The 25,186-nt window shown below is 37.6% G+C and overlaps 1 protein-coding gene across 1 annotated transcript in view; it reads left to right on the top strand.

Moving 5' to 3' along the window:
* The window catches only part of UNC5D (unc-5 netrin receptor D), a 296,261-nt gene that overhangs the window by 253,508 nt on the left and 17,567 nt on the right, over nucleotides 1-25,186 (top strand). Inside the window, exons 14-18 of the mRNA XM_035562690.2 lie at nucleotides 11,070-11,250; nucleotides 12,103-12,270; nucleotides 13,215-13,379; nucleotides 19,908-20,093; nucleotides 23,310-23,687. Of these exons, the coding sequence (XP_035418583.2) occupies nucleotides 11,070-11,250; nucleotides 12,103-12,270; nucleotides 13,215-13,379; nucleotides 19,908-20,093; nucleotides 23,310-23,687 (1,078 nt within the window). The remainder of the gene's footprint in view (nucleotides 1-11,069; nucleotides 11,251-12,102; nucleotides 12,271-13,214; nucleotides 13,380-19,907; nucleotides 20,094-23,309; nucleotides 23,688-25,186) is intronic.

Raw genomic sequence — 25,186 nt, 5'->3', positions numbered from 1 at the left:
GACTTTATCGTTATGTTAGAATTATAAATGATAAAATTGTGTGAAAGAGTCCTATGTGAGGATTAGGAAACTTTGGTGCATATTTTGACAGAACAGCACAGTTGGAGGCTTCATCTGTGCCGGTCACTGTTCAGCCAGCAGGAGGAACGATGCTGCAGTTATTTGCTAGGCAGCGCGTGTGCCTAGGGGTCTGGTTTGTTTTCTGTCCCTGATGCCCACAGGTTACATCTTCAGCATGTTTGGCAATCTTCTCCTGATACTTACGCCTTTATAGTATGGCAAACCTGATGTATTTCTGAGTCCGTGAGGAGCATATAGCACTTCTACACAACACTTTCATGTGCAGCTGCTTTTATTCCCCTTCCACTGGGATTCAAACTTCTGAACTTTAATGCTGAAAGCAAAGGTCTGTGAGCAGAAGGATCAAATCTGTTTGGTAGAAGGCTATATTACCCCCTGACTGGCAGTTTATTTGCCTCACATAGACAAGAATTACGTAAGACCTCTTCAAAGCTCCAAAGAAAACTTATTTTAGTATTGTTAGATTTCTTTTTCCTTTCCTTTCCTGCCAAATTCATTCAAAATGTCAGGAATACACGGTACAATTTAAGTTGAGGCAAAATAAATAAATGTAGGAAGTAAGAGCCTGCTAGGGCTTGGTTCTAGGCTGGGTACAGGTTCTGAAGAGCACTGCTGCTCACCAGGACAAAATTCAGTTTTGGTACAGCTTGTGTGAAATAAAACAGACTGCATTAGCCATTTTTGATCCTCTTACGTTAGGGCCCATTTTGGTAAATTGCACTCAAAGTCATAACAGGAGCAGCTGGTTTACTGTCAATTGTGACTAGTGCTCTAACCAAGAAGGGGGAGGCGAGAAGGGAACAGGCGAGATGTCTGTGGAGTCAAGTGTTTTCCATTTCTACTACATTTCACTGCGGATTCAAATATCATCTGCTAGAAAGTGAGTATCTTGTGCTGAACTGTTGCTACCCATGTGTTCACAGTGTTTTTTTCTTAGTCTGTTAACTGCCTTTGATGCTGTTCTTGCTCTTCCTTTCTATTTCTGTGACTTCTGTACGACTGGGTTTTAGTTTTACATCTAAGCTTCTCCATGTCTCCCTCTCAAAATAAGGAATCCCCAAATATGTTGATCACTTCTAAGCTGTCTTCTTCCACAAGCAAGGGAGATGTGTACATGCCCTTATGTTCAGGATTTTTTGCATTTTTTTTTAGGATTTTCCCATTCCTGTCGAATCATAGTCTAATTGAGTATTTCCAAACCATTCTATTTCCTGAATCTTCTCACTAGCTCACACTGAATCACACGGAATGTAGTCATAACGCAATCATATTTTTTTTCCTTTCTCTATGTATAGACACGTGTATATATGTATGTGTGTAGTTACAATGCAGTGGGACTAACCTTGATGTATGTCCCAATGAGACCAAAGGAAAGCAGAACAACCTAGTGATTATATGATGTTCTGTGCTACTGTAGTCATTGGGAGCTCCACTCAGCAACACAAACAGAAGCTGCCAAGATAAAAGTCTACCCTCGTATAGATGGATTCCTTCCCCTTTTCCCCAGAAAGGGATATTTTACATAGCTTTTTTAGAAAAATAATTATGCTCTTTCTTTATGCTCTTAAAAAAATATTATGCTCTTTCAGAGGTGAAAAGATTGTGGTTAAGTTGAAACAATCAACCTATCCAGCCAGGTGCGAGAAAACACCCCCTGGTAGCTACATAAATCGGGATGTTTTACAGCTTCAGAGTAGCAGCCACATTTGTTATTGCACTTTGTATTTGCATTTCTTTTTACATCATGCCTTTTATGTTTGAGGTAGCAAGGGTTCTCTCTTCAGATTCTGTTGATGCAATATACTTGTGCTGATTATTTTATAATCTGGAATAAATGTCATTGAAGTACCACGAAACTGAAATGCTGAAACATCACAGGTTTAGGGAATGTTTTGCCTCTCTGAACATAAATCTGTACATTTTTAAATTGCAAACAATGTTCCAAGAGAAAGCAGTAAGCTATTCCTGTTGCAAATCTGCTCAACTGCATTTAGTGACACAGCGTAAGTGTTGCATATTTGTGAACTAAAAACAGTATTTCTTCAAATGTAGAGACAGATTTTGAGTTTAAATACTTTTTGTTCTGTGTGTAGAGAAGGATGATTCACTAGTGGATAAAATGGATGTTTCTGTTAGTAAGATCTCACAGTTTCATTCTTGAAATTATCATATCTGAATACTTACAAAGAAGAACAACATTATGTATTCGTGATTCTCTGTAACTCTTGAGAACAGTAAAATTATAGCCTTGTTTGCTGTAATGTACATGAGTACAGAAGTTGCTGTGGTAATCAAGATAAGGAGACCACACAGCCAATCAAGGGGAAGTAATTTATTGTGTGTAGTCTTGGAACATTTATTCTGATACTACGGAATGCTAGAGCAAACACTCTTGTTTCTGAACCGTGGATGCAGGCTGGTCGGTCACTGGAATAAATTTACTTGTTAACGAGCTCAAGGTATTGGTAGAGAAATTATCGAAAATACTGCTTTTTTTTTTTTAACACATCAAAGTAAAACAAATGGAAATGAAGTAATCTGTAGTTATCTCAAATGAGACTATAGGAGAGGTAACAATTTAGTAATTGACTAATAGTGAATTGCAGAGCTGAAGTTAGCCTCCTTCAGGATAAATTGCGAAGTGAGAAGCTGTCCAGCGTAAGTAGTTAGATTCAGACATAAATAACTGAAGTTTTAAGAGTTCCCCCGAGTGTAATGGTCAGTGAGTATTACCTGCCTGCAAGATGGGAATACGAATATCCACCAAAAGCATGTGAGCGCTGTCACCATTTACACTGAGGGGGAAGCAACTCCAGTCACATCTCTGAGTGTAGTTAAAGACGGTCACTGTTTCATCTGCATTGCTCAGGTTTTACTGTTAAGTTGAATTCATTGATAACAGATGAAAACATGTTTTTGTCTCCAAATCCATTCAGTTTTTAATCCATGACAATGCGATCTGGCTAAGGGCAATGATTCTTCACTACCTTACTTCGTTTGTGTTTTTGTAAATGTGGGTAGAGTTGAGAAGGGAGCGCTAACTAAGCAGAGCGTCGTGTGCTCTGCAAAACCCTGATGAAGGCACAAACAGCAGAGCAGAGAAATGGTGAGCAAAAAGTAGATTGTAATATTTCCCACTTAGGAATACTGCCATTTGATAATATTTCTGCATAGTTAAAATTTTGGCATACATTCTTGGTTTTGCTATGTTTAAATTTTACACATTTAAAAATACGACAAAAAACCGAAGTTGCTGGAGAGAATAATTTTGTGAAGGGTTAGTACTAAAATAATTATTTCCTTGTAAGTGACATAGTGAATGCATTTTTTGTGTGTTGATTCTGAAAGCTCTTTCCTGAATCATATAAAAATTATGATCTATAAAATCAAACTGTCGGTTCTGGTTTAGTTTGACTCACTTTCCATTTTTATTTATTTATTCGTTCATTTCATTTTAAGATTAATAGGCTTAGTAGTTCCTAATATTGATTTGATACTGTAATTTCAGTCTCATCAGTGATATTTTTCACCTAAATTTAGACCCATTTTGCTCAGAGGTGCAACTAATCTCAGGTATGATTCTGGAAAGCAAGTGACAGAGACTACAGTTCTAGTCAGACTCGTATTCACACTTACTAGTAGTATGCTATCTGAGCAATACTGCTGGCATTCGGTTTGCAAAGACTGGGACCTTTATTCTAAATTTTCCTGAGAAAAATAATCTGAAGCAAGGGTAGGGATACTACTGTGTTGTGTTTTTTTTTTTTAATTACATGCAGTGATACTTGATCAAAAGCAGATAAAAGTGCAAGAGAAGAGATCTCTCTATTTGTACCCTTTGTTTTCAATTACTGTAAGCTTTCTGTGATGATTTTCTTATCTCCAAGAACTTGGTATAAATGTGATACTGCCTATTGGGATGCTGTGTTAGCAAAACACTGTAAACAACATTTCCAATAATCTTATCTAAAAATGTTTTTTCAGTGTCAACTGCACGTATTATTACTTTCCAAATGTCTGTGCACTGAAAAACAAAATGTCACTGGTGGCACCAGAGTGTTAGCGCTTCGTTTCTTTCTGACCATCATGTTTCACAATATTGAGAAACACACACTTTCTATAGAATAATTTTAAAACAGGATCTGTGAATTACTATATATCCTTAGATTGTGTGTCATCTAGCAAAGTAAAAGTTTGGGGTTTATTAATGCCGATTCATTCATAATTTTTGCATGGTGGTTAAAACAAGAATGGCATTCCAATTCATGTTAGGATTTATTCCTCCAACAATAAGAAATAAATGTATTGGGGGACCTGATTATATTTTTACCCATCAGACAACATACCATTAGCAATGGTACATTTAGCAAATGTATCTTTCTAACAGTGTTTTAAAATAGCATGTCTGAGTCAACCTATTGCTCACCTTCCTCTTCAGCATTACAAATAGAGATGCACATAAAAGCTGTTATCTTTCCCCTTATACCTATTCAAGAGCAGATATGAAATTCTTTTTTTCTCACACCTCCCCCTACGACATTAGCCTTTTTGCCCTTCTGGATTATTTAGCAATATCAGGTTTTGGTAGGGAATTTGAAGCACACAAAGAATAATGCTTCCTTGCAACAACCGAGTGCATCTCTTCAAAGAGAATGTTCCTGTGCTGCTTCCACAGTATGGCCAACAAGAATGCAAACTGATTTATGAGTTAATCAATGTGTCAGATTTTTGCAATGAGATTATAGATTCAATCTAACGAAGGAAAAATATGGTTACCAGAACAGTATGACTGTGATTAAACGATTCAGTAACAATATTCCCTCAGTGGATTAATTTTTAAAAATGCAGCAGGTACAGTTGACCTGCTTCCTTTGTGTTGCTAGCAGTAGGCTCCTTGCAAGGAAGATTAATGTTTTTTGATCATTTTGATAAAACAGCTATGTGATCACAAAGGTAGATGTGAATGGTCTGGGTCCAGCAAACTGGCTTTTGTTTTTTATTAATCTCCCACAATGACTTACGCTGATGGGAGGCTTCTCGTATGTATTTGTTCTGAGTATTAGAGTGGAAAGCAAAATAAAACTGTAACAAAGATATGCTGCCGTCTTAATTCGTCATTGTAATTGGAGCACCTGCCCCACCTATACTTCCATTCTAACTGTAACAGCAAGGAAGATTTCTCAAGCTAGACACTAGCACTTCTAGAAATACAAATTTCATGCTAGATCTAGCTCAGTCTTGAAGGGAATGTATCTTGCTTCCTTCCATAAAACACTAGGTCACTGCAAAGCCATTTTTAATAAGGCTTTTAATCTTTTAAATAATAAATCTTTAATCTTTTAAAGATTTGGGAATATGAGACTTAAATCTATGATAAGGTAGAAAGAATTTTTTCTAGCTTGAGGCCTGAACTGATTACTGTGGGGGGAATATTCACAAAAGCTAATGTTAGCCTAGTGATATAATCTCCCTAGGCTTGCTGTAGAGTCGGTAGAGAAAGTGTCAGAAGCCTGCCATACCTGCATGAGGAGGAGAACCTACTGCAAGCATTCTTTATTAAAAGGAATTTTAATTATCTTTCCTTCACACATGTTTTATTCTCCAATTAAATAAAAGCTTTCAGATAGGCATTAGATATTTTGATTTTAGAAGTTCTCAGCTCTGCCTTTTTTTCCTTCTTTTTTAATGAAAAGGTGGATTTTCAAGGGGAAGACAAGAGTATTGCCTAGTTCTTTTGTATATATTGACAGTGTTACTTTTGTTCTTAGGGAGCTAAGAGCTCACTTGGAGATGCCTTCTATATTATTTATACTGAATTGCTTAAGTACCTTAATAGGACACAGCAAAAATGGTATTGGAATCAACTTCAAGAGTATGTTCACTGCTCAGCAGTTGTCCTTACAGCAGAGTACGAACAAAGATCCAGAGAAGTGTCTCTGAGTCCTGCTTTAATGACTTTTGGTCAGTTTGGATGGCTTAGTTCTGTTAGCTCAAAATTTCATGTCCAAACTTCATTCCTTCCTATTGAAGTTTGTGGGGGAGGATTGTTTATTTCAAAACCAGATGATAGATCTGTCAAACATTCCTGACAAAGGACAGACATAAAAAGGCACCTACATTCCTGGTTATTTTTTGTTATATTTTCTTTAAATAGTCTGTGCACAGAGATGCATTTCTCTTATATCATTTTCTGCCCCTCCAACACACTTTTTTGTGCTCTTTATATCCAACTTTAACATAAATAGAAATATTTAACAGCTTCATACTCAAAGTGGTTTTGGATAATGTATATTATTAGGTTACATTAGGTTTTGTCTGGTTCATGGAAAGACAGTTTCTGCCTCAGTGCAAGGGAAACATAAGATAGTGGAGACAAAAATTGTGTTTAGTGTAATTACCTGCAATCTCATGAGCAGCAATGTACCTGTTCACTTATTGCATTCTGTGCCAGACTTTCTAAATGCCAGTCTGCTGTGCTTACATGTAAAATATCGAGCGGATCCAGGACTGATAAAACATTTTTATCCGAAAGATGCAAAAACTGTTTTTCAGGAATGTGATGAACAGTGGTATTGGCTTAAAGGAAGGCTAAGGATGTATAAAGAAAGGTTAAGGATCTATTTACTGTTTTCTCCATCTGAGAGAGAATATTTAAAATCTGTAAACTTGACTACTATATAAGAAACATTTGTGCTGCCATAAGTCAGGTGTTGACCTTTCCCATCTTAAAATCATGAAGTGTTTATCTTGCATACGGAAAGCAATTGATTCTTTCTTCAAGAGAAGCTGACATTCTAACTATATTATCTCTGATATATGTGTACTCAGGTTATTGACCACATGAGAAAGTCAGATGTGTTTAAAGGGCAGGACAGTATAATCTAAAAGCGGTAATACCAAGGTCTTTTGTCTTCTGACCTATAAAATTATCATGGGTGCCCAAAAGATCGCTGAGTTGTATTGCTCCTGTTGGGTGTTAAACTCTTTATATTCTCAGACAAGATACCCTGAAAAGAATAGCAAATATAGCCATGGGCAGCCAGCCAGCTCTTGGGATGTTTAAATTACAGTAATTGATGAAGAACCCTTAAGGTGTAAGATCTTTTAAGGCCTATAGCTGCTATCTGACATACTGTCTTGTCTTCAAGGTTTAAATATTAAGTTTGGTATTAAACCAACAACAACAACAAAAACACCAAGTAATTTCTATTACTGTAAATAAGAATATTCTTAAGATGTCTTCTTACAGGATTTTTTTACAGGAATTGTAAAAGTTGTACAAATTTGGCAAAGGAATTGTGAAGCTTAGCCACAAGAACATTACTTCCTCATCTGGAGTTAGCCATATTTTCTCCCTGAATTTCACAGGTGATGTCTGTGCAAAGGCCTAACAAGCGCCTGTCAAAGTGAAATAAAATGCTCCCAGTGATATTGCCATCAGGCTCAAAAGCAGCTGAGGTTTTGGGGCATAGGAGCCACAACTGTAGCCCCTAAAATGGGCAGAGTTTCGAAGGAAGTGAGCAACCTCCACCAGCACCTTCCTCCAGTTTCTTAACTCAGCTGTGGTCCTGCTTCCACCAATATTCTCATGGATATCTGTGATTCCCCAGAGCGTTTGGACTTGCTGTATGGAAGAGGTGTGTCCATATTATCTGCATGGACACACGTAGAAATAAGGACGATGTACATACATCACTTACGTTGCACAGAGAGACTCCCATCACCTACACCAACTCAAATGGCAGTTGTGGTGCAGCTGACAGGGTTTTTGATGTTGTATACAGTAGCCAGAAATATGGATGAGATGGATAAACTTTATTTTCCAAGAAATAAAGAAATAATTAAAGAGAGTTTGCTAACTCTCATCTTAATCTACCTAGGATATGGTGTATTTAGCTGATTTCATTTTGATAGTGCTGTAAGCTTGTCTTTGATAATTGCTTTCTGTAATTGGAACAAATTTATGATTACGCTAATTCATCTGCTGCCACCCAATACGTAGTAGCTGAGTTAATCCATATCTGCCCCTGCATTTCTTTTGTAGATCATTACGTGATTAGCCTTTGTTAGAAATTGATGGCAGTATTTTAATTCTGAGCAGATTTTATTTCAGGGGGAAAAAGATCTCTTTTTATAAACTTACTGCAGTTATAGACAGCCATTTTAGGTCTAGTTCAAGATAAAACACTTAAGATCTTCAGACAGACTAATTCTTAAATAGAAATGTATTTGTGTGTTACAAGCAACTTTATGACCTCCACTGATGATAAAGCAAGTGAAGTTAAATGCTAATGAGTTTTGAGTTTATTCTTCAGAGATGACAAGTTGGCAGCTCAGACCACATGCCTCATTTTATATGGAGATACAGCGAGTTTCTTTGTTGCCTTTATTTTGCTTGGTTGTTTTGTGTGTTGGTTGTGTATGTGTGTGCTGAAATTCTCCAAAGGTCGCACCATGGCAAATAACAACGACCTTCTGTCATCATGCTGGCTTCAAATTTATAATTTTTTCCTTTAAATTCATCTTAGTTTTCCATCTTTGAAAACATTCATCTGCTGAGGTTGAAGCAGTCATCTTCTTCTAGTGAGGAGGAGGCTGGAATTAAAGAGTATTCACAGTGTCATCGAGCCTCCAGATAAGAAGCAAAAAGCAATGCACGCCCTCATTTACAAATCATCTTTTGATTGCTTTCACATTTATGTTCCGTCTGTTTAATGTTCTCTCTTCATAGCGAACATCATTCTTTTAAATGCTTTGCATTAATGTAAACATTTTTCATTCACCATGCCTCACAGTCCTACACGCAGTGAAGAACATAGCAGGATGCACTCCCTCCTGGAACAGTTATCTAGAGGAAAAACAGCTCGAGGTGCCAAAGTGTGAGTGTAACAGTAGTCAGGACGTGGAGCCTTCCTGCCTCACAAAAGGCCCTGATCTGATGAGAGTCAAAATGCAAAATTACGTGCCTGTATCCCCTCTGACAATTAGTACTGCAGTTCCCTCCAAAAGGGAAGCTCCATAGCAGTAGGTGGATGACTTGATCACACCCCATCGTACTCAGACCAAAGGGAAATGCAATACAACTGCGTGAATACATTCAAACGGATATTATTAAGGGAAGAGTTCGGCATTAGGGGATTTGGTAAGGTCATTTGTCTGCTGCTCCGGAGTGGTGGCTGGCCATCTGCTGCCGTGGTGGCAGTGTCTGTCACGGCACTTAGCCTGGGGAAGGAAAGGAGCCGAGTGCGAATGCTAGCCGTGACATTTCCTAGGGTGCTTCTAGGAGTGGGAAACTTTTGTGAGGGAGATTGTTTAATAATATTTGAGAGACAAAAACAGACCAAAAGAGAAAACAACAATAGCAAAACCCAGCACTGTATCAAAGCTTTAAGAGAATGCAGAAATAAAGACAGAAGTCTTAAATGCTTAATGGAACCTTTGATGATGACATTCTGGTTTTGTTATTTTCGGCTAATTGCAGGTTGAGAAAAGAGTACATTGAACTAAAGTCTACTTTCTGTATGAAATGTAATATATTTCATATTCATCTAGAGCCTCTTGTAACAGATGTGTAAAATAATCACTTTATTTACTCCCAGAGTCACCAGGTAAGGTAGCAATGCCACAAACCCCAATTCTTTTCAAGGTAGGTTCCCAGCTGACTGCCATGCTGCAGAGATGTGAGAAGCAACAGATACGTCAGTCCCACACCTTCTGTCCCCGGCTAACCAAAATGACTGATGCTACTGGAAGGGGAACCTGCTGTCTGGCGTGAATTCTAATTGGCTTTGATGGTCAGCTTTTGCAGATTTGTTTATAAACTGGAAAATCTACAAATTGCAGACCATCTGCGCAGAACAGTGTGCTAATGAATGCCTGTAGCTAGCAAATCCATAAGCTCATTACCACAAAGTTACAGGTCCTTCCACAGGTTCCCAAATGAGGTTATTCATCAGAACCGAGATGAGAAGGGTATTTGACTTCAGAGTACAGCCATACCTCCTTCAGGTCTAGAAAAGCTATTAAAATGAGTCACATTTGTTCAGTCTTCTAATAGATTCTGCTTCTATTTTTAATTTTCCAGTTCTGTAACAGCAGCTTACCATGCTTTAAATATTTTGTTTAAATGTTTCAAGTGGTGAAATGCCTTGCAGATAATTCCTGGGTCTACTCAGAAATATGCTGGTTGATATGAGATGTGTTGAAATATATTATAGATAGCATTTCACAGTATTTATGTACCTTGACAACAAATACTAATGGCCTTCTAGTTTAATAATGTTTATTTAAAATGAGAATCTGTTGTGATGACAGGTCGTCCGCTGTGTGCAGTGTTGAGCAAGTGATTTCATCCTTCTGTTTCTCTCTCAAAAATATTAAATTAATAATACCCCATATTAACCCTATATATCAACGAAGCCTAACTGATCATTGTCCAATGGTTTGAACATGTGAAGTGCTGCATATCAAGAGCAATATTTTTAAACTCTTCTTACTCTCTCTTGTCAGATTTTTTTCTTAGAATAAAAATCATTCTAAGTTCCTAGCCCATACCTCCCTCCCCTGAAGTTAAAAAATAAAATAAAATAAAATAAAATTGCTATTCCTTAGTTGACTTTCACTTGGACTGCTAGTCTCCATTTACTTCCCACCCCCTTTTCCCAGCAGTACAAACATTTTCCTTATAATCCATATTCTTACAACTCTGACCCAGCTCGTTGCCATTTATAGTTCTTTTAATATTTCCTATTTTAGCATTTCATTTGGTGCCTCTTTGCTAATGAGGCTCCGGGCTCTTCAGAATAGGAGTAGTTTCTTTTTAGAGTTTGTGAATGTCTGCCTTGTTGGGAATCCCATCCTAGCTTGATTTTTATCTTAAAGTTTTTAATAAAGATCACAATGGCATCACTGAAATACAATTTTGCAGACTTCCTGTTTCCATCTTTCTTTTCCTATGTCACGTTCTTGTCTTCTCCACCCCTCTCCAGGTGGAGTGGCTGAAGAATGAAGAGCCCATTGATTCCAACCTGGATGAGAACATTGACACCAGAGCAGACCACAACCTGATCATTCGACAGGCACGTCTGTCTGACTCTGGGAACTATACCTGCATGGCTGCCAACATTGTTGCCAAGAGAAGGAGCATGTCTGCGACAGTTGTGGTTTATGGTTGGTGAAAATGTGATAATTATGGAAAAGCTTAGATGTGCGTGCTTTTTCTGCATGGTTATATTTTTAACGTACAGCTGGTTCTAAATCAAATGGCTAACCTCATTCCTGTTATGATGAATTTTAGTTCTGTTGCTCAAGGCTGAGTTCATGCCTGTTGTTACAGTGGTTAGAGTTACGAGTTTCTTGTTTGTGACAAAAGGTTCTAGAAGCTATGTAAGTGCTAATAATCCTTGCTCCAGATATTAATAAGATCCAATTATAAGATAAACCACCCCAATAAGTCATGCCTGTATCAGGAAACCCTTAAACACATGCCTAGGGAGATACTTAAAGGGCTTCCTTGACTGGGGTTCTGCAGTGTACGAGCATTGCCTGGTAAATCTAGATGTTAGACAGCAAAGCTAAAAAGAGCAGAACCATTCCTTTATTATCAACCCCCTGTTGCTCTCCCTGTTTATTACTGCATGTGAAGTTTTATTGGTAGAGACAGAGCATTCCTAAATAATCCTGTTTAAAATAATAAAAGTCTTGTTCATGATTTAAACGAAGCATGTTTTAAGAGAATTGATGTACTTGCTTTTACCTTTCCCTCTGAGTCTTCCCATGAGTTACTGTGCCTCTTAGCTTATTACTCCTCCAAAATAAGTGTTTGTGTTCTTTGACACCGTGGCCTTCATGTAGTTGTGTCCTGATGCTTTGTAGGTGGCAATGGCTCCTAGTTCAGCTTGGAATTTACCTGTAGAACATCATTCAAAAGTAAAATTTTGCTTTTAAGTGATGTGAACAGATTTGTTGCTCAGTGAATCTTAGAGCACCTTCTGCAACCACTAACACGTTTGTGTTTTGCAGTTAACGGAGGCTGGTCGTCGTGGACTGAGTGGTCAAACTGTAATGCGCGGTGTGGTCGGGGCTGGCAGAAGCGATCACGGACCTGTACTAACCCTGCTCCACTCAACGGAGGTGCTTTTTGTGAAGGAATGTCAGTGCAGAAAATTACCTGCACTTCTCTTTGCCCTGGTGAGATATGCACAGTCCATTATGGAGTAACACTGACTGTCACACTTAGCGGAGACCTTTTTCTGTCTGAAATGCCTGGTAGACAATTGTGCTTTGAAGAGCCCACTGAGGTCAAAAAGGCAACTGGAAATACTTGCATCCTTCCAAGTGAACAAAGCTTCCCTTACCTGATTTTGGAATTGGGGTTTCACATATACAGCTAAAGAAAGTTAGTAGGATTGTGTACATGGAATTTTTAAGACTCAATATTTCCATGGATCATAGCATAGCCTGTTTGGGTTTTGGTAAACCTCTCTTCTAGCTTTTATGAATGTTTAGATACAGCATGTCCTGAATTGGTATTTAAAGAATTTAATATTATTTATATTTGTCTGTGAGTTAATCTGACTTTTCTTCAATCTGATTTATACATGAGACTGTGGAATCTCTTCTCATCTGGGACAGGGTCAGAGGCAGCTGTCTATCAGTTAGCAAAGCAACATATTGATCCATCATCTTGCTCAGGGCGTTAGCCAGAGGTCTGCAAGGCCAGCTATGTGTTTTTTTTGTAAACGTCAACCTCATTTCCTGGTAGGATAATGTGTGGCCTCTCTACATCAGCCTGTTTTAGGGTAGAATTTGCACTGAAACTTTAGAAGCTAATAGCTAGGTGGCAAAGGAAATGTTTCCTCCTGCAGTTTTTAATGGCCTATATTTGCAGGACTTTGTACACTGGTGCTATTTTAAAAGCTTTCACATTGCATGTGTGAGGTGATACATTTTAATGCTGAATTTTAACTTCACATCTGACACGGTATCCAACTCTTGAGAAATAAATATAGTGTTGTGTTTTACTTGGTGTAACCTGAGGAGAGATACAAAACAAATTTTCTTTGTAGGAACTCTGAATTACACCAGTTTGATAAGCAATGACAATGTTTGGTTTTTTTCCCCTTCCCATACAGTGGATGGAAACTGGGAGGTGTGGAGTGAGTGGTCTGTATGCAGCCCAGAATGCGAGCATTTGAGAGTTCGGGAATGTATCGCACCACCTCCTCGAAATGGAGGAAAATACTGCGAGGGCTTGAGTCAAGAGTCTGAGAATTGCACTGAAGGGCTTTGCATTCAAGGTGGGTATCCGTTTGCACTGAAGTAGATTTAGGAGTTATGGCTTAAAACGGATATAATTTCTCTTTCTAAATGTAATGCCTATGAAAGTTCTTATATTGACTACATTTTGTAAAGTATAACTATTCTTTTTATAAGGTGAGAGGGGAGTTAGGGAAACTGAACTAACAACAATAAAATTAATTTGAAGAGAAATATAACTGAAGGTTTCTCTTTGCACCAGCAATTTTTTACCTAATATTGGAACCAGAAACTGGTATTTTGTGGGAAGATAAAAAAATCTACTCCAATATAATTTGGTGTTGAGAGCATTCTCAGTATTAGTCCTTGTATACAACAGTCTTTCACTGGAACTAACTGAGCTAAGCTGTAAAAGCAGAAGCTAAACTCAGTGAATCAGAAGCTGTTGCTGTTCAGTAACGAGTGGAACTGAGATCAACTCTGGCCTACGTGCTCCTTGTGCTTCAAATAGGCTCGTCTCTTCCTTTTGCTGTGATGGGTAGTAATAGCAAGTATGTGTTGGTTCTGAAAGTTGAATTTCTGTATGCATTCAAATAGATGGAAGTATTAAGTGTCTCTTGTTTCTTTCATCTTGGAATGTGATACCATTACTCCTTAATGGGTTGTGCTGTGTGTGTATGTATATATATATATATATATATATATATATTTCTGTCAAATTATTTTTAGGACCATAATTGCTTTCTCAGCTAATAGGAATTGATGCAATTACCCTATTTTTTAAAATCTTTCTCTCATTCATCTTCCAATATGTGCCTTTCCTGCTCTGCTTTTCATCCCATCGGGAATTGTGAAGGAAATGCAGTGCAGCGCTTCAGATAACTAATCTCTTGGAGGTTATCAGGCACAACTTGTTAACTTTGTTCCTTTCATGAGGGAAAAATAGAAATGAAACATTTCTGTGGTTAACAAGTAAGAACTCTAATGAAAGTAAGGATGAGAATGTAAGATGCCAGAAATATGTGGCCCGATTCTGAACTGGCAGGAAAAGTTCTAATCGCTAGCAAGAATTTTCAACTTGGAGTCACTAAATGCAACAGTGATAAAACAGAGCCTACTCTCAGGTTACTCCTTATTCAGTTCCTGACAGAAAAGATTGGGAATAACACAGAGAAGGCATCCTTTCATTCCCAGAAGATCTCTCTCTCTTGTTGCTTTGGTTTTTGATTGTTTCTGGATTGATCCAGATAGCCCAGTCCTTAACTGAGGAGCAGCTGAAAGCACTTTCCTTGCAGGGAATGTGTACTGAGATGTGGAACGGTTGAAGAGAGAGAAACTGCTTTGCAGAAGACAATTATTTTTGCTTTGAGCTATGTGAATGATTGCCAGGCCCGCCAAGTTGGGATAAAATGGAGACTGTCTCCATCTGAAAGCAAAGGTCACTTTGACTCAGATGGTCTTAATAACTTAGTATTTCTTGCATATATTCCATTGTTTATTCCCTGCTGGTATTCTCAGGAGTATACATTTCCTTGGTGGGTTTCTCTCTGTCTTCTAGAGGTGAAAACTTTTTCATTGCTTAATAGAAGAGGATTTTGTAGAGTTTTTTATTTTGCTTTTATCTATTTGCTTTCAAGTTATTTGTTTTTTATAGCTTCAGAAACTATCGATTTCTTTTTCCAGTGCCCAAAAAAGAAAGAAACACACAGGCTATAAGGAGATGAACTACAAACATTTTTTTTATTTATTTACTAATGCATCATAAACAATCTGTTTTTTTCATTTTTTGACCAGTTGTGATACTGAATATTGCCAAGAGGCTTCTGGATCTAGCAACCTCACTAGTTTATACTCATTTATACTCAAACTCATTTCAATTCTACTGCAGTTTTCTGTAGATACCAGTCTGTGTCAGCAGCACAGAAATGTTTATTTCCATTACAGAGTCCAACTCTGATACTATTCATTCAGTGTTTGCAAACATCATTTCCTCACTAAAAAAAAAAAAAAAATCAAAAAGAAAAGAAAAAAAATAGCTTTTTGGCAAAGCCAAAAACCATGAAGCTTTTAAGTTGAATATTATTAAAGTGATCAATTTAACTAAAAGATAACAAAAGGCATTTCATGACCATTTGCTTACATTGTCATGTACCAAAAAACTACGATGAACATCATGGATCTTGACATGGTTCAAAGGTAATCTAAAGATTACTTTTTTAGGTATAGGTTATACAGGATAAATCAAATGCTTATTATGAGAGAGAGAGAAGGCTCATTTTTGAGAGAGATGCACTAGTATATAGAATCTGCTTTATAAAGTTAATTTAACATCTATAAATATACCCTTGCATATGTTTCAGTACTACATTGGTTCTGTATGTTATTTATATACACATATAGAGGTAATTATTTGTGTGTATTTAGATACATAAATGTGAATATATTGTACATGTTGATAGTTTATAAACATACAGAGAAATAATTAAATCTTAACTGACTTTGTTTGCCAAGTGATCCACTTCAAAGTATTGAACTTGCTTGTTGCTGGGGTGCATAATACTCTAAAATAAAGGCATCCGAAAGCTAACAAATACTTGAATTAACCACATGAGAAATGACTGCAAAGAAACATCCTGAAAGAGATTTAGAAAAAGCAGATGAAGGGAAAAAATATGGACAACATAAAATATTCATATTGTCAGCAAACAAGGAGAAAATGTTTCATTTATAGAGCTAGACAGAAGCGATATAGGAAATAGATATGCTCCATGTAAATTTATTAAGTGCAACTTTCTCTCTTTCTCTCTCTCTCTCTCTCTCTCTCTCTCTCTCTCTCTCTCTAGATAAAAAACTTCTTCATGAAATAAAATCCCAAAGTAAGTTATTTTTTTCTCTTGTAAATATGATTTTCTCATCTTCTCTGCCATTCTGTTTTATTTGTTTAGGAACTAAATAAAACTGAAGGTTATATGAAAGGCTTTTGCATCTACTGAAAGCATCTTCTTAGCGACTTGGTGATCATAGGTTTTAGACTAAAAATAAAATAAGTGACTGTGCTTCAGTAATTTTGTGTCTGACTGACTGAGAGTCATTTCTACAGGAATGCTTATCTTGAAATTGATCTTTTGAGAACTTGCGATGGGGGGGCGGGGGGGGAGCAGTAATATAGGAGTTCAGTTTGCTTGGTTCAAATCTCTTTCCACCACTGGCTCTGTCTGATCTCGGTCAGCTCACTTCACCTTGATTTATCAACCGGTAAAGGGTGTTGGTATGCTGTGCGCTGTAAAGGGTGTGTATGTATATTTATATATCTTTCTGTATATATAAATTTATATGCTGTTTTCAGGGGCTCCTATCCTACAGTCTTTGTTTCTCACTCTCCATTGATTTCAGCGAAATTTTAGTTTAAATAAGAGCGGCACATGTGAATTGAGCTGACTAACTGAAAGATTTCATTAAAAAAGAAAAGGCACTCTTCTCATCAAGCCACCATTTGCATGAGGCCTATCGTCTTTTAAAGCTAAGACATTGCTTTTCTTTTATAATCCATACACAAAGTTGTGAGGATTTCTCACAGCTTAATTTTCAACAACAACAAAAAATCTTTGAATTTTGACAAATAGATTTATAAACACGTTTTTGGCTCAAGTCCTTTGGAGGACTTGGAAGGAGAATCCATCTGTACTGTGAGATGGATGCGATTGTTAGTATCTTCTTTAAAGATATATTCTTCTGTATCATAAAGTGTGGGGTTTAAATCCGAGTATTCCTCCAAGATATAGGTGCATAGGGTCATGAGATTATTTGAAATTTTATGGAACTTGGGCCCTAAATTAAGAAAGGAGTCACATTCTTGCTGGAGTCATCTCCTGATGGGTTGCATACAACCGGTCTGTGCTGTGACTTAGCGCAGGCAATTGATACACTTTTGTTTATCTGTGCTGTTCCCATTTAATTAGAGAATCTTGTAACAGCATTAGTTAAATTGCTTTAATTTCTGATTTATTAAAATAGAAACCTTAATGGGATTGATTTTAGCATGCAAGGTTCCTAGGAGAATTAAAGGGTTTCTTTAGCTGTGGGGTTAGAAACACATGATGCAGCTTGCTGCTGTTCTGTGAAACAGGAACCTCATTTAAGACTACATGAATCATCACTGATGCAAAATCAAAGTCAATTATGAAGATAATTGAGAAACAACCTGTTCTACTATCTAGCCTTTTCCATTATTCTCTGACTTTTAGTCCTTGTTCTTGAGGACTAGCAAGATATGAAGAAATGGATTTCATATTGCTAAAGGGTACCAAAAGTAAGAGAGGTGGAAAATTGGGGGAGGATGGGAAGCTAGAAGAATCTTGCCTATCTCCTAGCAAAGTCTAATGGGAGACTGGGGGAAATGTATGCCCTGCATAGCTCCTGGAAAGCACTTATTGTAAATGAGATAATTTAATCAATTACGTTTCCTAATGTACTAAACCAAATGTTTCATTTTCTGCTTCTGCACATCTTAAATTATCTTCAGGTGCTTTATGAAACTTAATCATAGTTAATAGAAACTTCATTACCATCAAATGTGCTTTCAATAAATGTTGTGTAACAGTGTCAGAAGGTGGAGTGAAATATAGGCTAAAATTACCACCAACATGTACCCTGTAACTGAAATGTATAGAAATCTTAGGTTTTTATAACAGTCACTACCTCCACTGGGCTGGGAGGATGCAGTCCATTAAATAGTAATTGGCTGACTGTACATGTTTTCTCATTTTGTTTGTTTTCGTTCCCTTTTGCTGAAAAGTAAAAGCATAAATTACCTACCTTCCCTAATTTCCCATGCTTTCTTGTTTAATTTCTACAGCTGAATGGAGAAATAAGAAAAAATAGAAAGGGGAAGAGATTAAAATTACTTTTAAGATACAGTATTTTTTTCTAAAGAAATACTGACATCCTAAACAAAATTGAAAGCTACCTTTCCTAAGCAGTTGTGTTCCACAGGAACAATCCAAAGGAATGCCATGAGAATTGATACCCTTCCCAGAAAGTTTCAGCTTCCCAGAAAGTTTCAGCTGCTTGTATTGTTAGTTGTCAGACATTTGGTCTACATAAGAAACTGGTGAGCCAAGAAAATAAGCTTTTCTGATGCTGCCCATAGGTAGTAATTTTCTTCGTTTCAGTGGTCTGAAGTTTCATATTCATTCTAAAAATTCAGCTAAAATAAAGTTATCTTTTTGCAAAAAATAAATTGTATGCACAACAGAAGCCTCCTCCCAAATAGTAATTAAGTAATTTTAATAATTGGTTATTTCTTAAATGCCAAATTTGACTTCCTGCCATGCTTCTGTACATTGCAGTTTTACTGATATTGAGTAGTCTGTTTTTCCTGGTTATTTTTTTTGTCACTGTCACTTGTTATAAATAAATGCACTTTTTGTACCAAATGCTCCTCACTTAATAGCAAGAAGCAACATATAATGGGATAGCAGATGATGTACAGGATGAACACATGATTATCTCTTCCTCTAAACTGGAGTTTGGCATTAAGGGAAGTATCTAAGGACCTGCTAAGTGTACTTGCCAAGTAATTTAATTTCATGGTATGTGGTCCCAAATCCCAAAAGATCTGGAACAGCGGGACTGGATAATTCAATTACATAATATTGCAGGTTTCATTTGGATTTATTCTTTCAAAGAAATAAATTCTTATCTGCTGTAAAAAGTCTGAAGTCTTTAAAAAAAAAAAAAAAACTTGGTTGTAAGCTTAATACGCATGGCCACAATCACAGGAAGGGCTTGGTTTTGGTTTCCAACCTGTTTCTAAAGACTGAGCGGGTGCCAGCAGGAATCCAGGAAGATTTGCAGGATATCGTCAGCCATTCACCAAGCTTTGAGGGGATGGACTGTTCCTTCTTAAACTAAAGCTCGCACAAAAAATAAAGAATGGAGAACGGCCCAGGGCTTGGAGAGGATTCACTAAGGTTTTTCAGAGGATTCATGACCTCCCGGATTAGCTTCAGAACTCCAAACGAAAACTTAAATGTCCCGGAGAGCCGTCAATAGGTGAAAATCGTGCTGGTACCTAAAGTAAGAGCCCTCCCTAGCTTCAGTTGTTCCATGTTTTCCCCTTGAAGGGCTGTGTTTCCATACTTTAATGATCTCCACTGGGCTGGAATGGGAGATGGTGGCACACCTCGGCACACAGCCCGAGCCAGCAGTGTGCTGATGGGAGGGCTGGCTGGTGGTAAGCACCCTGCTTCTGACTGCTAAAAGTCCAACGATTCTGCTTAAAAAACGTGCAAATATCATGATGCAATCCCTAAAACGATGTAAGTTTACCTGTATGGAGTGATGTATCAGGAAATTTGCCAGCGCTTTCAAAGGCTGGCTTTTCAGCGTTCTTTTGTGCACAGTTTCCTCCTGTGATCTGCTCTGCATTTATGCCTCAAGCTCTACTTCCCTGGCCACGTGTCTGTGGCTACATATAAATACAATCCCCTTTGCTCACGGCCAGCTGGGACCAGCCAGGGCATTTTCATGAGCGTGGCTGACTCAGAACCCGCTTTTTCTCCTTTCAGATATAGAGAATGCCAGTGACATTGCCTTGTACTCCGGCCTGGGAGCAGCAGTCATCGCTGTGGCTGTGCTGGTGGTCGGCGTTACCCTTTACAGACGGAGTCAGAGTGAGTACGGCGTGGATGTGATTGATTCATCTGCCCTGACAGGAGGCTTCCAGACATTTAATTTTAAAACAGTCAGACAAGGTTAGTGTTGTGATTTCATTTTCTTCTCTCCAGAGCCCCTGCTACAAAGAGATACTAAGCTCATATGCAGGACGGGCTGGGGGGGGGCATTCCAGCGTAATGCGAAGCAGACGTGCCCAAAGCCACGGACAGGTGGCTACAGTACGAGGGTCAGGATCTGGTGGTTAGAACAGTAACGTCTTTTGCGGTCTCTGCTACTGATTTGTCGTGGCAACTTGGACATATAATCTTTCTTGACCACGCTCTAAGTGCTTTACAAATACTGTCACTAGATTCTAGGCTGACATTTCTGACTCACAGGGAAAGAAAAAAAAGAAAAAATGTATTTGTCTTTAGTTCCTTCCTACTCAGCTCTTCTGTTTTCTTTATTCCCTTAAAAGTGATTAGATTTTTATTGTATCATTAATTTGAGAATCCCAGCTCTACATATTTTGTAAGTTGCTGTTAGCATAGGCTGAGGTCTGTCGGAGATAAAGGCATGTAAACATCTATTGATTTTTATTTCAGTTTTTAAAGACTTCAGAAATCCACCAATACAATAAAATATGGAAGAAATAAAACCTTTTACTAAAAGCAGCATTCAGGTGGTTTCTGAAATTATATTTCCTTTGGACAAAAAGGTGGAGGGAGGAGATAAAATGGGGATTATTTTAAGATAGTGTATTTCTTCAATTCTGTGCTGACATTATAACATCGGGACCTGCCTTATTGTGGTAGGTAGGTGGGTGTGTTGGTGAGATGTGAAAGTGTCCCCATGTCTCTTCTCTCTTCAGAAAAGTGAAACGTGTTGTAGGGTTGGGTTTTTTGTTTGTTTTGTTTTTACAGTTACTTTATTTTCTGAAAGACATTTCTCACCAAGCATAAATTGCAAGAAACTGCTAGAAAGGATTGGTAGACAAGGAGGCTTGAAGGATGTTTACTCATTCATTTAAAAATTCAAGTCTTTAATTAGTCGTGTAATTCTCAACAAATGCCTCAATAACTTTTTTCTTTGTTGTTCAGTTTGCCATGAAAGTCTTGTTATGAGGCTGGGGAATGAACTGTTTGATTTCACGTTTCAAAAATATTAGTTCTGGGCACTGAAAACATCTGAGACAGCAAATTTCTCTTGTGCTGGGATGCTGTTAGTTCAGTTACTTTGGGTTCTCTGTCTGTGGGTTTTTTTAATATGATTATTTGTGAACTAAACAATTCAGCTAAAACAAAGGCCAGTTCTCTGTTCAGTTTGCTACAAAAGGAGAGCACAGTACTGACAGAAGGACAATAGATAGTAGAAAGGACAATAAAAAATGAGGCTTTTGTGTAATTCTATTCGACTGGGTCTGTAGGAGCACTAGATAAGTGTATAAACAGCGAGATGCAGTCTGTTTCTTCTGAAGCCATCTAAACTGGGTAATGTACAGGGAAAATCTCTTCTGTTATATATTGAGAGCAAAACTATTGAAAGTACTTTGAGAGTGGGCATTTGAAATGACACTTTTAAAAAGAAAGTGAAGCTGCAAAGCAAACCATCAGAACTATATTTGTTTGTTTTCACCTGAAATCATACAGAATGCAGCACCTTGCTGAAAAAAAATAAAAATAGTGCAACTTCTTGAATGCTAAAGCTGTTACTGGCCATTTGTCTGTAATCTGAGATTCTGTGCTACTTTGCGTGCAGCTACACAGACTGAAATGATCCAAATGTTACTCTTCGGAGAAATTTATTTATAATTTTAGCCACCTAACCTGCAGTCCCTTTAAAAGGATCAAGTTTTCAAGGTTGACATACAGGTCATTTAGAAAATTAGTTGAGACATCCTATATTTGCTACAAAAAATAAAAAAAAAGGAACAAGACAAACAAAAAAGACCAAACCATGTAAAGAATTCAGGTTCTAACAGTAGCCAGTGTTTTCTGATCTAAAATGCTCCTAGACATATAGCTGGGGTATTCATCCTCCTATTACTCTCTTGTCCCACTTTCTGTTCAACCCAGTTTCCCTCAGGCAAAATCTATCCTTTTGTGTAAGCTCACTGAAAAGGTCTGCATGAAGTTGTGTTTTCACCCAGTGGGTTTTAATTTGAAAAAATAATAATGCACTCAAAACCAAAAGTTCCTGCTTGGATTCATGCACTTTGGAATTGCCTCAAGTGCAGGAAACACACTGATCAAGTACCTGTTGGATCTATTACATTGTTTCATCTGGTTTTCAACATTGCCCTCTGTAATTATATGATATGGAATATAACATAGGGTATATTATTATTATATATAATTATATATTATATAATGTTCTCTGTCCAAGAATATGAGGAGGGAAGAGCAAAACAAAAAGGAAATGCTGGAAGGACCAGAAATAGATTTCTGATTTTAACATCTTAAAGCTCAATTATGTAAATTTCCAATGCCTACCACGGTATTTTTCTTTAATACTAGAACAAAACAGGGAGAGCTTTTAGTCTCCAAATGCAATTCTTTTTCCCATGACTGCAGTATGTACTGAGTGCATCAAACAAGTTAGTATTAGATGCACATAGGCCAGATCTCCTAAGTCTTACCTGTCTAACTCCAATTTATATATAGATGGGGAAATCAAAGTACAGCTGAGTACTGCTTAGGATTTAAAACTGCATCTAATGGTTCACTGAAAGTGACAGTGAAATACAGACCTGATTTTTTATTTGCAGGTAGTTCTTAAGGACAGAGTGATTCAAGCTCCAGACATTGCCAAGGAGGAAGGAATTAGCTGTAGCGTGCTTGGTACCATGATACAGGCTGACACTTAGTCTGGACTAATGGGGCACTGAAGCAGGTGTACACGCAATGCCATACAGTATACCAACAGTTCCACCAAATCTGCCATTTTTAAAAAAGAACACCGATCGTTATATGGCTAGGATATGAGTCACGGTTCCTAGGATGCCTAAGCCCATATGCATGTTATTTTTTCACTTCTCAGTGTAAATGCAGCTCATTTAGCTTAAGGGCATAGTTAAAATCAAAGGGATTTATTCATTTCAAGATTGTAGCCGAAATTACTGCATGACCGGGAATGCAGGCCAGGAGTCCAGCTTACCACTTCTCTGTGCTTTATGAAGATCTACATAAAATGATGGGACATTCCCTTTCTCTAATATCATTTCTCCAGCTACATGCTGTCCAGATGCTTCACCGGGCATTGCTGCACACTGTATAATGCAGGGACTAACTGCCTGATCCACTTCATTTCACCAGGTAACTCCCTGCTTTTGAACTCATCCATGCAGCCTGACTTGACAGTGAGCAGAACGTACAGTGGACCGATCTGCCTGCAGGACCCGATGGACAAGGAGCTAATGACGGAGTCTTCGCTGTTTAACCCCCTCTCAGACATCAAAGTCAAGGTTCACAGTTCATTCATGGTTTCCCTAGGGGTGACAGAGAGGGCTGAATATCATGGAAAGGCACATTCTGGAACTTTTCCTCATGGAAATAATAGAGCTTTTGGTACGATACAGGCTAGAAACAAGGCTACATATATTCAGAACCTGTCTTCTATTTCAACACAAAGTGAGCTGAAGACAACTGCCATTTTTGGACACCTGGGTGGTCGTTTAGTGGTTCCAAACACAGGTGGGTAGATCCTTTCTTATTAGAAGCACGTACTTAATTTTAGATGAAACTCACTTTGCCTGATGCAGTGTTTTATTCATTTATTCTATGAATAAATAAAAAAGTAGGGTCTTCCTTAACACAAATGTTGGGAATTATAGCATGTTGCCCGCACTGGAGATGACTAGGATCAGAACAAAGCTTGGGATGAGATTTTAAAAAGGCATTATGCCTATTTGAACTGCTACAGATTACTGCCTTTCTTGATGTCTTCAGCATGTAAGTCATATTAATCAAAGCTGTTGCTTACTTGGATCTTGATCCAAATGAAGCACTCACCAGGAAGGAGGTCGATATTGGATCAGGATCTTAGATAATGGGGTCATATTCAAAGCAGAGTCTACATGCATCAGCATCTGACTGCGTTAACACTGTCAGACTTCATTATGTTATTACAATCTGCAGCATATTACAAATAAGACATCTCTGGAGAATAGCTTCCACTCTCAATGAAAACTGTAGTGTGGCTTTTATTAGCATTTACTTCTGGCTTTCTGGTTTTCTCTTTCTTTTAGCTTAATAGCTTGACAAAGTTCTGTAGTAGGGCACTTCAAAGTCAGCTGCCATTTCAAGGCTGGGCTACACACTGAACCATTGCAGTAAAAATGCTCAATTTGCATTGTTTAAGTAGATAGAGTTTGTTTGTGACTTCAGAGTTTTGTGAGACTGAATTTTATATTTACAGCGTTTGTTAAATTAGGTGAAAACGTACGACAACAAATTAGAATCTAATGAAGGATGTTAAGATCATTTTCCAGCAGCATGCTAACAGCTTATCTTTTCAACTCTTTTGATCTTTTTTCAAGGTTTCCTTTAAACTCAGCTTTGATTGCATTTGGTTCGTGTGTCCAGGCTTGGCTCTTTACTGGTTAAACTGCATGCTTGAAGCCTTATCCTTCATGTTTCATAAAATCAGTATTTTAAAGGTTAGCATAAGAAACTCGGTCTGTATTTAGAGATGATTTATAGAATATGTAACTCTGGAATATAATATTTAGTGCACAATCATGCACGACATATAGAATGAATACATTTCTCCACAGACTTCTTTATGTTCAGGAATGAATATTACAAAGCCACAGGCACTAACTCATGAACGAGGAAGTCCTTCATTTATGCTGCTACTTAAAGTAATGATAGTCCCATCAATTAGATTATTTAAATGCATATTTGATCTACATGTACTTCCTTTTCCCTGTTTTTATGTAAGATCAAATTTGCCAGTCAGTTGTAAATTATAGGCCAATTGTGCTGCAGCTTAGCTGAGGTTCTGCATGTATGACATATTCAGAGCATTTGAAATGTAGTCTTCCTGTACTGAGAGTGCTGTGAAATGGTTTCATTTCACTGCCACCCGGTAGAAAGCATCCTTGTTAATTTCTAATTCATATTAGTGAATCAAAAGTAAAATCATATCACTTTGAATCACTAGCTATGTTGTATAGAAACTAAAAGCTTAA

This window comes from Cygnus atratus, chromosome 27 (assembly GCF_013377495.2).
Source record: "Cygnus atratus isolate AKBS03 ecotype Queensland, Australia chromosome 27, CAtr_DNAZoo_HiC_assembly, whole genome shotgun sequence".
Taxonomy (NCBI): domain Eukaryota; kingdom Metazoa; phylum Chordata; class Aves; order Anseriformes; family Anatidae; genus Cygnus; species Cygnus atratus.
Note: the sequence above shows the minus strand (reverse complement) of the source record. Positions and strands in the feature narration are given on the sequence as shown.